General features: G+C 29.4%; 1 protein-coding gene across 1 annotated transcript in view; it reads left to right on the top strand.

Annotated features, from left to right (window-relative positions):
• LOC145329703 (uncharacterized) overlaps positions 1-14647 on the top strand; it is a 44997-nt gene that overhangs the window by 15064 nt on the left and 15286 nt on the right. Inside the window, exon 2 of the mRNA XM_080174066.1 lies at positions 12050-12282. Within this exon, the coding sequence (XP_080030192.1) occupies positions 12050-12282 (233 nt within the window). The remainder of the gene's footprint in view (positions 1-12049; positions 12283-14647) is intronic.

Raw genomic sequence — 14647 nt, 5'->3', positions numbered from 1 at the left:
AACCTAAATACATGTTAAAGATAAAAATTACCCTGAAAATTATACAAAAATGTTTTTTTATGTGTTAAAAAAATTCATTTTAAAATCTTGATTTTGAGGATGATGACCTTTCAGATGCTCCTGTTGGTGGTGATGGTGAGCCAAATGTTATCTAAGTACATGCCCATTACAACAACTTGTCTATTAACCTATGTACCATTTTTTGTAGTCATAGCAGCCTCCAATGGAGCCTTCCGACAAGAAATATAACCATCTTCTAAAAACTACAGTATTCACCTTATGAATTGAAGTAAATAAAATTGCAATTCTTTTCTTTTTTAATAATGCTGGGTTGGAGGATGCTATAACTACAAAAATTGGATCATAGTTTAATATATAAGTTGTCATCATGGACATACACTTTGATAACATTTGGCTCACCATCACCACCAATAGGGGCATCTTAAAGGTCATCATCCTCAAAATCAAGATTTTAAAATAGATTTTTTCAACACACCAAAAAACATTTTTGTATAATTTTCAGGGTAATTTTTATCTTTAACATGTATTTAGGTTCATCCATAAGACTGGGGGTCAGCAGCTGTCCTCTAAAGTGATAGGGATCGAATTTATTTTTTTCATACATTTATTATTTAGAAAAATCATTAATTTCTACCTTATACTATATTTCATAATAATTAATGCATAAATCCCTTAAAAAAATATTATTTTATCATAATCAATCTTTAAAAGAGGAGAAAAGTGCCAAAAAACCTTTTTTTTGTTGCTTTGTTTTGGATTTGCATAATATATTTGTTCACCAGTATTACCCCCAAATGCTGTTTTTGAGATCTTGTGCTTTATTGGTGCTGACTAATTAAAAAATAACAGTGAAATTTTGTAACCAAAAGAGGCATCTACATTTCATATTTATTGTAAAATCATCCTAAATGAATAATAAAGCTGCTATTTTGAAAATTCTGTATTGCATAATATGTTTGTTCGGGGTTTAGTATAGATGGTTTTAAGTTTTCTATTAATACTTTTTACTCTATCAAACTATCATAGTAATAAAGTCATTATCAGAATAGCAGTAACAGGCAATTTAAATTTTCTAGTAGCAATGCAGTCTATTATAAAGAAACTTATCCATGACCACTTTTTAAAACTGTTATTATAGTCGGCAGAATGTATGTCAACAACAAATGTATTTTTTCGTCTGCTAGCAAATTGCTTTCTGCTCTTTTGTAGCGACTTGGCTGTGTTGTTATTTCCGACGCTAATGACCTAATTGCAAATCGACAAAGGGTCTACGGGGTGATGTCATACAGATAATTAACCCCTTCTTCCTCTATTGTTTTGTTTTGCTACTACTGAAATTTAATCGTGCGTCGCAAAATGAGTAACTTCATTCTTGTTAAAGCAATGATTTGAAATAACATCTACCACATGTGCTTATTTAAAAGGAAATTCTTAATTTTTTTATATTTTCTTTAAAGCTTTGTGTAGAAAATCACTTTAGTTTAGTTTATGGCACAAAATAAGTCCATAGTTGACTTACTATCGACAGACATGAGTCTTTTTTAAGCTTTTATTATAACAGCATAAAAATTTCCTCGTAAACTTACAATTATAAATTAAAATAAAATATTTAAAATTGCATTTTAAAAGAATTTTTCTATAATTAAAAAAAATAGTGTCCTTTTATTAATGACAAGCTTTAATTAATATCATACTTTTGAATAAAACAAAAGCAGATTTTAATTTTATAATGATTTTAAACATTTGTTTATCTTAACATTTTGATGTATTCCAGCTTTAATTTTGGAAGATTATTTAATGATTTTACTTCTCTTTTTAAAATTATTATTGTAGAAAAAATATTCTATAATAGTATTTTACATATACGGCCAACCCAGGTTATGAAAGTACAAAACCATGCATAAAATTATGTGTAATAATATTATTTTTGAATGCTTTTGTTGAAATACATATCTATCTATATATTTTTGTTATTATTGCGCTACCTAAGGATCTAGCTTGTTCCCAATAAGATATATCTTTTATTGCTATATCCTAGTATCCTTGCACTAATGAAATAAAATTATTTCTATGAAATAGTCACCTAATTGATGTAATCTTAAATTTCATTTGTAAAACAGTGTAATTTTTTTCAGAGTGTTAGGGATAAACTTTATGAAAAATGATTTTTTAATGCACAACTTAATGTACAGAGTTTGAAATATAGTTTGAATGGAGAGTAATTAAGCTTCCATTGTCCAATCACTATATCTATTATAAGCACGAAAAGAGGGGTCATTGGGCTGTTTATTACACTAGTCCCCAAAGTTTTATAATTACATTTTCTAATTCTATGACCTAACAACTTTGTCTTTGAGAATTGAGAAATTAATATGATTTTGTGTATCATTATTGAGGATGTACATCAATTCATCGGCCATTGTCTTATCCCTTTAGATTCCTGATTATAAAATGCTTTATATTCAATAGAAAATGACAAATCCTCCTCTCTCTCTCTTTTTTTTGTAGAATACAAACTTGATGATTGATTTCAAAGAATTGTTTTTTTTTCTGCGTGACAATTTTCTAAATTTTTCATAGACTGAGAAATTACACGGATCGGATTGTCATTTATTTGTCCGTGGGGTAGGACCATGTCAACTTGAAATGATGAGATGTATGGGAGCCCCCCCCCCCTTAAGATGAAATTAAATTTCTCCCCTTCATGGAAAAAAATCTGTGCCAATGGGTGAAAATAATAGTTAAAACTGGTTAGAAATTTAACAATAAAATATGTTTCTTTTGATAGTAAGTCGTTTGTTTGAAATTCTGTTTTAAAATGTCTGATCTATTTCTATCTAATCTTTGCAATGTAATATTTCCTTGCAACAAATATAATTCACTCAAAAAATAACAAGGATAATATCACACAAAAAGAGGCAGCAAAAAATGTTAGAATTAAAAATACAGTGATACTTTCAAATCCTGGCAAGAACTCTTGTAGTCTTTTTATTATAAGACTACCTTACAATTTTGACTTTTCCTCAATTTTGTAAGTCCCCAAAAGAGCCCAGTAAACTTAAACTGGGACCCTCCACCTCCATAATCTACTCCTGCCCAAAATTCTTGCTATCAATCAAACCAACCAACTCTAACAAACTAAACTCAAACACCAAACCAATTTAAACATTATCAATTTAATTGTGTATTTAGTTTATTATGCTAGTTATTAATGTTTTATATGTATAACAGCTAACCCTTAACCTGCTAACACATATCTAATTTATTAATTTTTTAGTTCGTATTTTACTTATTTTATCATGTATGATTTTTTTTCTGTAAGAATAAATCATTTCAACAACAACAACAGAATTAAAAATAAGTTATTTATATCATTAAAAGTCTTGAAGATGATTTGCTTAAACTCTAAAGTCTAAGTTGACTTATGACTGTGGTTTTTGACAGCAAGTTAATAGAAGAAAAATAATTCTTACCGTCCAAAAAATCAAAACAAATTTGAAACTATCAAGAAACGTACAATCAAAGTAAACAATAGTAATGCTACGCTGACAAACGAAAAAAATATAAAAACTACGTACACACACACATGTGGTTTACTTTATAATTCTGGCAATCAAATTTCTTGACATGTCTACATCTTGATGTGAGATAGATAGATAGATAGATAGATAGATAGATAGATAGATAGATAGATAGATAGATAGATAGATAGATAGATAGATAGATAGATAGATAGATAGATAGATAGATAGATAGATAGATAGATAGATAGATAGATAGATAGATAGATAGATAGATAGATAGATAGATAGATAGATAGATAGATAGATAGATAGATAGATAGATAGATAGATAGATAGATAGATAGATAGATAGATAGATAGATAGATAGATAGATAGATAGATAGATAGATAGATAGATAGATAGATAGATAGATAGATAGATAGATAGATAGATAGATAGATAGATAGATAGATAGATAGATAGATAGATAGATAGATAGATAGATAGATAGATAGATAGATAGATAGATAGATAGATAGATAGATAGATAGATAGATAGATAGATAGATAGATAGATAGATAGATAGATAGATAGATAGATAGATAGATAGATAGATAGATAGATAGATAGATAGATAGATAGATAGATAGATAGATAGATAGATAGATAGATAGATAGATAGATAGATAGATAGATAGATAGATAGATAGATAGATAGATAGATAGATAGATATAGATAGATACATAGATAGATAGATAGATAGATAGATAGATAGATAGATAGATAGATAGATAGATAGATAGATAGATAGATAGATAGATAGATAGATAGATAGATAGATAGATAGATAGATAGATAGATAGATAGATAGATAGATAGATAGATAGATAGATAGATAGATAGATAGATAGATAGATAGATAGATAGATAGATAGATAGATAGATAGATAGATAGATAGATAGATAGATAGATAGATAGATAGATAGATAGATAGATAGATAGATAGATAGATAGATAGATAGATATATAGATAGATAGATAGATATATAGATAGATAATCTGGTAGAAAGCAATTAAGTTGTGCAAGGCTCTAGTTCCTTGAAATATATTGGCGTTTATTTGCATTTTAATTCAATTCCGTAGACAATTTAACTCTAGGACAGACGTCCATATAAAATTACGAAATTTTAAAGCAGTTTATTCGATATTCAAAATAAGAACTAAATGTTAAAGATTACAAAATTAAACCATTTCGATGAAAAGAATATAGAGAAAACTCATGAAATTTTGTATGAAAAGAAATGCAAATCTTTAAAAACTTTTTGAGTGGTAATTTTAGGGCACTGGTCCTTTAAAAGGACAATAAACTAATCAACATATTTGCATTAAAAATAAGTTATTTATTAACCAAAAAGGTAATTATGATTTTTAGATGCTTACTTTTTTATTCTTTTCTCTGAAGCTTTTTTTGGAATTTAAACTCTAATTTAGAATATGTAAAACTTTCGTGTTTCCTTTTAACCCTCCATAAACGTTCCAAATTCTCACATTAAGTAATTATCAATTGGAACTATTAGAGGCTTTAATTGCTATTAGTGATTTAAATTGATTATAATGGGGGGTGATTACTGCTTAGGTTATCTCACTTAATGGATATCCATACATTTACTAATGTTAATTTATTTCTTAATATCAGTGAGAAGGGATAAAGATTTGAATAATTATTTATCGCATCGTATTATAGACACCTTTCTACGGAAATATAAATGAAGAAGTATACTAGTTTCAATTTTATGATTTTTATTAGAGACAATTTTCCACGAATATCAAAATAAAAGTCATAAAATTAACAGCCAAGCCCTTAGAGATATCTGTGCTAACAAAATTGGTTTTATTCTAATAATTTTAATTTTGATATCCGGGGAAAGCTGTCTCTAATACGATGCTATAAATAACTAATTTAGCATTTCAGCATTTTCTTTCTTTCAAAAAAAAACTTTTAAAGCTCTTTTACTCCTAATTGTTATTGCTTGTTTCGCAAATCATGGAACAAATTTTGTTCTTATTATATGTATTTTACAAAACATGACAGTTTTTAGTAGGAAAAGGTGAATAAATTATACATTATTAATAACAACATTTTAATATAAACAATTTATATCTTTTTTCGTAGCAAGCTCCTCTAGTACTGCTGTTGAAGAAAGTCTCTTTCTCTTAGCAAGCAAACACGTTTTTACGTCTTTTATAGCTTTAAATTTTGTTATTGCTGCCCTACTTATGGATACATTTGACCTTGTTCATACTATCAGTATCAACATTCATTATAGTAAAATTGTTTATGTTATTTTTTTTCATGTTTTGTACACCGATTTGAATTAGCCTTTATATCTATCTATCTATATTATTATTTTGCTTTGCTTATATATTTAACAAGCGCCTCTAGCATCTATGAGCTCTATAATCAAATGAGTAGGGGACCTATGTAAAGCGTCATTTAAATGGAGAATCAGATCAGCAGTTATCTAAATCTTAAGCCGCAGATAAAAAGCCTTACTACTTTACATAATAGGATAAACTATTTTGTTGTTACATACATCAATCCATTTTTATATCTATTTGGGCTTTTGACCTATCTATCTATCAAAGGCCAAGCCTTTTGTATTTTTATTTACTATTCTGTTATCAAGGTTTAATTAATAGTAAATCATAGAAAAAAGTAGAAATCTAAAATAATAGCCTCTTCGAAGCAGACGTATAAAGCTATGTCTGTTAGTCTCTTGAGGTCTGTTATGTAGGCATTTTTATTCTGTAGCCAAGGATCTTGCTTACCAAACTGGTTTTCCTTTACAGTAAAGCTTCTTATAGGTCCAAGAAAGGTTTATAACTATTTTGGGAAAGGGTATCTCTCTACCCTTTCACAAAAATTGTCCCAATAGAAAAAAATTAAGGCTTCTAGTATATTATTGTTTATTAAGTCATCCTAAAATTAATTTACCTAGTTTAAAATCATTTTTCTATGATAACTGCGTAAAATGTTAATGAGTAATAATTATATAAACACTTTTTTGTTTATTAGTAGCGGAGCTACTCTATAGTTAGAGAATTTCCATACGTCCGTTGGAGCATTATGTTAAGAGATTACTGTATCTTAAAGCTACTTTGGGATGCATACACATAAAACAGAATGTATTATATTACAATTTTTGTCTTTTACTGTGAAAGTGGAAAGTGTCATGTGTGACGTCATAAGAATACTTCTCTTTTTTAGAGCTGACGTCACACATGACACTTTCCAGTGCTTCTTCTTTAGATTGATGAACTAAGCACGTATGGAATTAATTGTCCTTGTTGTTTAATATTTTGATAATTTCATCAAGGTGTAATCATTTGTAAAACTTGATAAGGGAAAAGGATATTTGTTTTATTTTTATCGCATAAACATAAACTTATACATTTATTATATGTACTGTACAAATTCAGAACCAACCAGAAGCTCAAATTTATCAGGCATAATCGTCCTTATTTATTTACAATAAAAAATTGTAACACTGAAGGTTGAAAAAGAGGCCCCTAAATACTTTTTAAGGGTCAAATAGGATAACAGCGTTTGCTTTGGTAGATAAGATCTTGGTAAAGGTCATTATCAGATAAATATTACACTTTTATTTTTCACATCTAGGTGCTATATTCATATCAAAGTCCTTAAAAGTTCTAGTAATTTATTTATTAGTTAGCTATTTTGATTATCATTATTTATTAGTAGTGATTTGTAGTTGAATTTGCTATACAATAACAATGTTTTCCAGTATGGCTGATCTCCTGGATTAAAACCGGTTCTGAGCCAAACTGAAAATCTTAGTGTTTTTATTTTACTTTCTGCTGATAATTCTGTACACTATTATTTAAAATTATCATAGTTTATGCAAATAGTTAGAAAATTAGTTTTTACAGCATTTTTCAGCAAATTGTCGAAAAAAATCATCAAAATGTCAACAACAAGCTTCCAGGTTTATAGAGGGTATCCATTTATCAATTGTTTGTCAGTAATAAAGTGTTAAGTTAAAAATTAATAATCTATCAAAAATTTAGTTTCTTCCCTGTCGTATAATATTCCATTTCCGCTAACTTTCGCACAGTGGATATTTTTGGTAAGTTTTAAAGAATCTAATCGAACCTTCTATATATAAATTTCCAGTCTGGCTTCGAAACCGATTATTATCCGCTGGATTCTCAGCCACACTGAAAACGGCATCTCGGGGCTAGCAAAAATGGTTTTAATCTATAATTGTAGATTTTTATATTCGCGGAATTCTGTTTATAATACGATGCGATAAATAACTATTCAATAATAGCTGTAAAATGAAAAATTAATACGCTACCCGATTTTTCAGCATGATTTTAATCGGCTTGAAGCAATACTGAAAAGATCCATAACTTTAACTTTTTTTTTGATAAATAATAATAATGATTCCACTTTCATTTACTTTTATTTTACTGTGTCCTTCCTGTAACAGTATATAATTGTGTAATGAATTCGACACCTGAAAATATATTTTCTTCGAGAATAAGAATTTTTTTCTAAAAAATAATATTGAAAGTATTTACCAAAAGTCCAAACTTATTTAGGCGATGTTTTACCCGTATAATAAACGCAAAACCTATAAAACCGTTGTCTGATTTTCACGTCGAAATTATATGAACACTATTCCGATAATTACTTTAGTTTTTCTTAATCCATGTCTCTGTAAATGTAACCTATATGATAAAACAATGCACTCCATTTACCATGATAGCGTTTCTGCATTACAGACAAATTAACAGACAGATAACTTTTTTCGGTCCCTTTCGTGACAATGCCTCATAAGGGGCGTTTCGTCGTATTTTCACAGTAACTTTTGATAGGTTATTTTAGTTTAGGTTAGGTTATGTTAGGTTAGGTGATTGCCCCGGCAGGGGCTAGAAATAGTGAAAAATTTACTGTGAAAATACGACGAAAATATCTCATCTGATTAAAAATATAATACTAGCGACTGCGTCCCTAGCACCTAGAGAAGGGTGGAAACATCCTTGAACCTATGCGAGGCTTTCCTGAAATGGAGAACTCTTTTATTGAGTTGAGCTATTTTTAAATATTTTCATTAATGTTGGAACATCTTTCTTTGTAATATAATATTTCTCCAATACAGGAAGTAACCCTTTTTCCAGGGGAGGGGGGGGGATGTAAGTCCCCTCAGCACGAGCCATAAGTATCAATTTTTAGTAAAAATAAGGGAGGGGGCGGGGAGTTGGTAATGGGGAATTAATAAGGCATGTAATAATATGATCAAATATTTGGATAATTGAAACCTATTTAATTTGTAAAATTTCTACATCAATAAATCATTCTTGCCTCAAAATTTACGTGTGAAATGCTGCCTTTGATAGCTTGTAAATATTTGGGCGAAGGAAAGGTCTGTAGATTGATTTAAGTCCTCTTACTTCCAGAGGATACCCTTTTTCGATCGTGAAGTCCATATTAGCAATCTAGATTGACGACAAAATTTCCCCTGTCAATATATCCACGCATTTTATATCCATTATTACTATGAAATAAGTATATATGTGGTAACGCTATACTCAACCTGAATAAACATACAGGACACTTATATCCATTTATAATGTATATTATATAACTGTATATAAAACAAGGCAGACAACATCTATAACAGCGAGGCTCAACTTCTTTATAAAGTCGGATTAACGAAAAATAACAAATGTAGAGTTACTATTCTTATGATAATATTATCATTACTCAAGTTTTTTTTTTAAAAACAGTATGTTTTATATGGATGTACTTACATTTTACCACTAGATTATAAAGATGTTTATACAATTGTGCCTAATCGCACTTTGAATCCGAATTTCAAATAGCATGATAATTGGTTATTGGTCCTTTGTAGAAGAAACAGTAAATATAAGCAATGTTAAAATATACCAGTATTTTTTAGAGTTTTTAGTTCTACTGTTTTAGGGATATTTATTAACAAAAATTACGAAGATATTATAAAACATTTCGACACAGAATCACATCCAACTACTATAGTAAAGCTATAATGGACAGATATGAAGTTTCATAATTTTGAAAGAAAACTAATTTAATTAACTGCAGAGGTTGATAAAAAGTAAAATTTTACTTTATATATCCTGAATATAACTTCAGTTTTTAAATAAAAGATACATTTTTGTCTTTATAAAAACAGATATATCAACATTATTATGATAATACATGTAGTTAATAGGTGGATATTATGACAGGGTAAAAATTGTCGTCAATTTAGGTTCCTTACATGGAAATCGTTTGTTGGTCAGTTCGAAATATCAGATAGAAGGGGGTAAAAGGAATGAAGGAATGCGTTATTTTAGCCAGTTACAAGTTTTACTTTATTGGAGAACATGGAAATAATAATAAAAATATATCCATTATCAACAAAACAATATTTAATAAAAAACTTTTTTAATAGATTATAGTCTTAATTTATTCGAGATATATGCTATTTTCAGGTTAATATAATTAGAGAAGTAAAGATCGCCATGTTGGATCAAAAGCATACAAAAGATCTTAAAATATGTTTAACAAAAAATAAATATTTAAAAATTGTGTTTTAAAATCTGGATGTTGGATTTTTATCATTTAATTAAGTTGAGGTTTCTTTTACACATATACTTGAGGTTTCTTTTACACATATACACACATACAAAATAAGAAGAGGGGGATGGTAACTTTTTTATTTACTGTACATTTCAACATTTTGTACAGCAAACTTGTTTTTTTAGAGGGGTTGTTTTTTTTTAATAGATAAATTACTTTGAATTTTTCATTAAATACTATAATTGATTTTATAGGAAATATCTAACATGTAAAACAAAGTAATTTGTACATTAAAATTATACTGTACAAAATGAATATCCATTTGTACATCACCAACTAAAGTTTTTTATCCCAAGATATACATTTATTCATCAGTCTGTTTAGTTTACACAACACACTATAGAAAAAAAACAGGGAGGAAGGAGACATTGGGCTGCTTATTACACTAGTCCCCAAAGTTTTATTTTATGGTATTCTTAACCGTTGACTTTAGAACTTTGGAGACTTTTACTGAATATTTATTGGCTGGTTTATTAATGTGAGTGTCCAAACGGTTCGACCACAAATTTTAATCTACAGAAGTGGTAACTTTGTATATTATAATTAAGGATGTACATCAATTTATCGGCCATTGTCTTATCCCTTCAGATCCACTAAATTTCAACTGTGTTTTAAGGGGAGTTTTAAATTAAAGTGACAAAAACTTGAGATTTTTGTATTTCTTCATTACATTGCTTAGGGGGTTGCTAGCAAGTTAGCAACACTTTATAGATAGATAGATACATTAATTTTAACATTGCTTAGGGGGTTGCTAGCAAGTTAGCAACACTTTTTAGATAGATAGATACATTAATTTTAACATTGCTCAGAGGGGTTGAATGTCCTTATTCACATGTTAGAGCAATGTTACATTTTTTTTGGAAAAAAATTAAAACCTAAAATAAGTTTGTGAGTGAAGCTCTTTATAGTGCCTATAAAAGAAATGACGTCATACAATACAAATGACCAATGATAGGACAATATATAGGCTAGATTACCAATGGTAGGCCAGAATGACGTCATTTTTAAAGACACTATAAAAAGCTTCTTTGTGAGTGTCAAAAGTTTAAAAATCAAATTAAAAAATATCAAAAGTTTAATGGAAAAATACCTCTATATTTTTGTTAAATAAATATTGCAAAAAATTTGATGACATTTTAAATGGTGGGAAAATGTAATCAAAGGATTTCAAGAATAAAGTTCATTGTAAATACGAATTTAAAAAAAAAGTTTTACTCCTTCAAAAGCTTCAAAAGTAATAGCTTGCTTTACGAAAGTTGAAGCAATGTTTCAAGCAAATTGCTTTCTGTTCTTTTTTAAGGACTCGGCTGTGTTTATATTTCCGACGCTATTAGCTGATTTCAAAAATCCAATACTAGATTGGGACAGGGTCCCCGCCCCGTGGGCAAAGTTTCATACAGCTGATCTTTAACTTACATTATATATCCACAAATTTGTAATTGTTTCATCAATGACCATTTCATAGTTTTAAAATTTTGAACAATTTTTCTCAAAATTAAGGACTTTGAACCATAGTGCAAAGCAGTGTTTTTTTGGACGGGCGATTGGATTACCCTAAAAAAATCTGTAGTTAAATCATCCCTGTATTACTGATAAAATAAAAAGAAAGGGTTGATTATTGTTTATAATTAAGGAAAAGAATAATATAAACACTGCTGGGAAATAAAACACTCATCAAGGTGGAATCTATTAAAACAGGGACATATAGTATGAAAATATAACAGAACAAGTTGTGATTTAAGATTATAATTTTAAAGTGATAATTAGGTTAAGGTATTTGAAAATATTTTAATATTTAAAATCACGCAACCTTAAAAAATATTTTTTTTCAGGATTACTTCAGAAGAGCATGGGACCGTTGTCGCCGACCCTTTTCTGTGGCACACCTCCCAACAGTATGAGTGGCGGCCTACGGCCCGGCCAGCTGCTGCCGCCGGCGGTGTCAGTAGCCGGCCGTCTGCCAACCCACCCGCCGTACATTACGTGCAATTGTGGACAGCTGTTTCCGTCGCTAGCACTGCTGGAGAATCATATGGCTCGCAGCCATCCGGAGAATACAAACATTGTAAGTCAATTTGGAAATGGCAGCGCAGCTACTCTATAATCTACCTTCGTCTGTCTGAGTAGTTCGCTTTTGGGCAGATATATAACATCAAACTTGGTTTAAAAATCGCCCAGTGAAATTTTGACCTATCTCAATTAAAAAAAAAACATCCGTATTATGCAGTAACGTGCACAGAGATTCGCCAGGGGGGAGTAAAAGCTTTTAGGTTAATAAAAGGGGAAGGCTTTTCTACAGCTACAGAAAATAAAAAATCATCAATTTCTGTCAAAAATGCATTAAAAGTCATAAGATTTATTTTTTAAAAATAACAACCTAATTCTAATCCTGCTTTTATCTATCAACACAAATGTTAAATTAAAAAAAAATAACCTAAACATTATGTTTATAATAATATCTTTTTATTACGTGTCTTTAAATTGAAGAAAAACAATGATGACAACATCCAAAGAACTTTATTTTTTAGGAAAAGTGTTTTAATTTCAAGGATTTTTTTATAATTTTAAAGGCACAAAAAATCGATTAAAATGTATTGTAAGCAGTGGCGTGCACTGGGTTTTGCCAAGAGGTGAAAAAGGGTAATGTAGCCTTCCAAATTTTAATATCAAGGGAAAGTAAGATAGGGGGAGAATATCACTCCAAAATCTGCCACGTGACGTCATGAAAAATGTGGAATTATCCATCTCATTTTTAGGGGTTTTCTTTTCCACTTCTCCTCTCATCTCCCTCATTTTTATGACGTCACGTGTCTGATTTTTGAGTGACTTTCTCCCCCTACAAAGTAAGTAATCAATAATACAGTTTTTAGTTAATTTGACTAAAAAAGACGAACAAACCAAAGCTTTGAAAAGCGCGGATTTGAAATCTCAATATTTCTTTTTTAAAGGCACACAGGGACATATTGACATAAAACATGCGCCTTTACAAAATTACTTTTAGATAACTTTGTAAAAAGTATGGGTTACTTGAAATTTATCTCTATCAAAACAAGATTACTCATTTTAAGTTAGAAATCAGATTTGTTTTAAATTGAGTAAAAAATGATTTAAAAGGAAAAATTGATGTTAAGGATATGTCATATTATTGCTGCTTTACTTATAGACATGCAATTATTGTCCTTGTTGTAAGTTTTATTGCAAAATTTATTCAATATCTTGACATAATTTTGAGGTTTGCATACATAGACAGCAATATAAATGGATGTAAAATACGTGGATAATCTGACAGGAGAAATTTGGTCGTCAATTTAGATTGCTTTTATAGTCATCATTTATCGTTCTTTCAGTAGGATGGGCTAAAGGAAGTGAATGTGGGGAATTGTTAAATTAGCCAGCTGGAAGCAGCATATTATCAGTGTATAGGAGAATCTGTCACACTATCCATGTATTCTATATCCATTACAATATAACATACCTTTTTAAAAATATTCTTCATGTCTGTGACTAGGGTTCATATGAAAATTTACTTTACCAAACAATTATTTCAGTTTTCGAGGTTTTTAAGTAGCAAATAATAATTATAATCAAATGAATATGCTTATTATAATCAAATATTTTTTATTAAAATTTAAAAGCTTATTTATGCAAGATATTAGCAATGAATTACAAATTTGTTATTTTTCTTGTCAGAAAGCAAGAAGCATTTTTATGTGACGGAAATTAGGCTGACCGACATGTAAATGGTAGTTCTAAAGTAACTGCGCTACTATCAAATTTCTTATTACAATGACTAACAGAAACAAAATCTGCAGCAACCCCTTTTTTCACTTGCGAAAAACACAATTTTTTGTGCAAATGCTTGTCATTGCGAATAACAGTAAATTTTAACAAAAATATGTTTACACACAGACACACACACACACGCACACACTGACACACACATAGACACATGCATTTACACAGACACACAAACACAACTCAATTTACCTAAACAAGCCCACAAGTAGCATAACATAAATATAAAATCATTTTAGAACAAATAATAGAAAAACTAAAATACTTATTTTAAAGCGTAGGTAATTTTCTGTTTGATATTTTAACCCTTAACAGTCGGGCCCCTTGCCGCACCTTAATCAGTCGGGGGGGGGGGGGGGGGTTGTTCAACGCCCCCCCTCATTATCTCAGTTCCTATTAGAGCTATAGGGCTAAAATTTTTTGTGCAAGTCCCCTATGTTATGATGAATTTCCGACCTTAAGTAAGTCAAGGTCAATTTTCGCTTCCTTCACCCTTTTATTTAACAACCTTTGTTTTTAGGTCCTTTTTTACTTAAAAATTTCAAACGGCTGTAATTTTTTTTATTTTTGAAGCTAGAAGAAATTTTTTTTCAGAAAATGTTTAATTTTATGTAAATTTTATATTTGAAATATCA

The sequence above is a fragment of the Acartia tonsa genome, chromosome 10 (assembly GCF_053477335.1).
Source record: "Acartia tonsa isolate MP-2025a chromosome 10, ASM5347733v1, whole genome shotgun sequence".
In the NCBI taxonomy this organism is placed as follows: domain Eukaryota; kingdom Metazoa; phylum Arthropoda; class Copepoda; order Calanoida; family Acartiidae; genus Acartia; species Acartia tonsa.
Note: the sequence above shows the minus strand (reverse complement) of the source record. Positions and strands in the feature narration are given on the sequence as shown.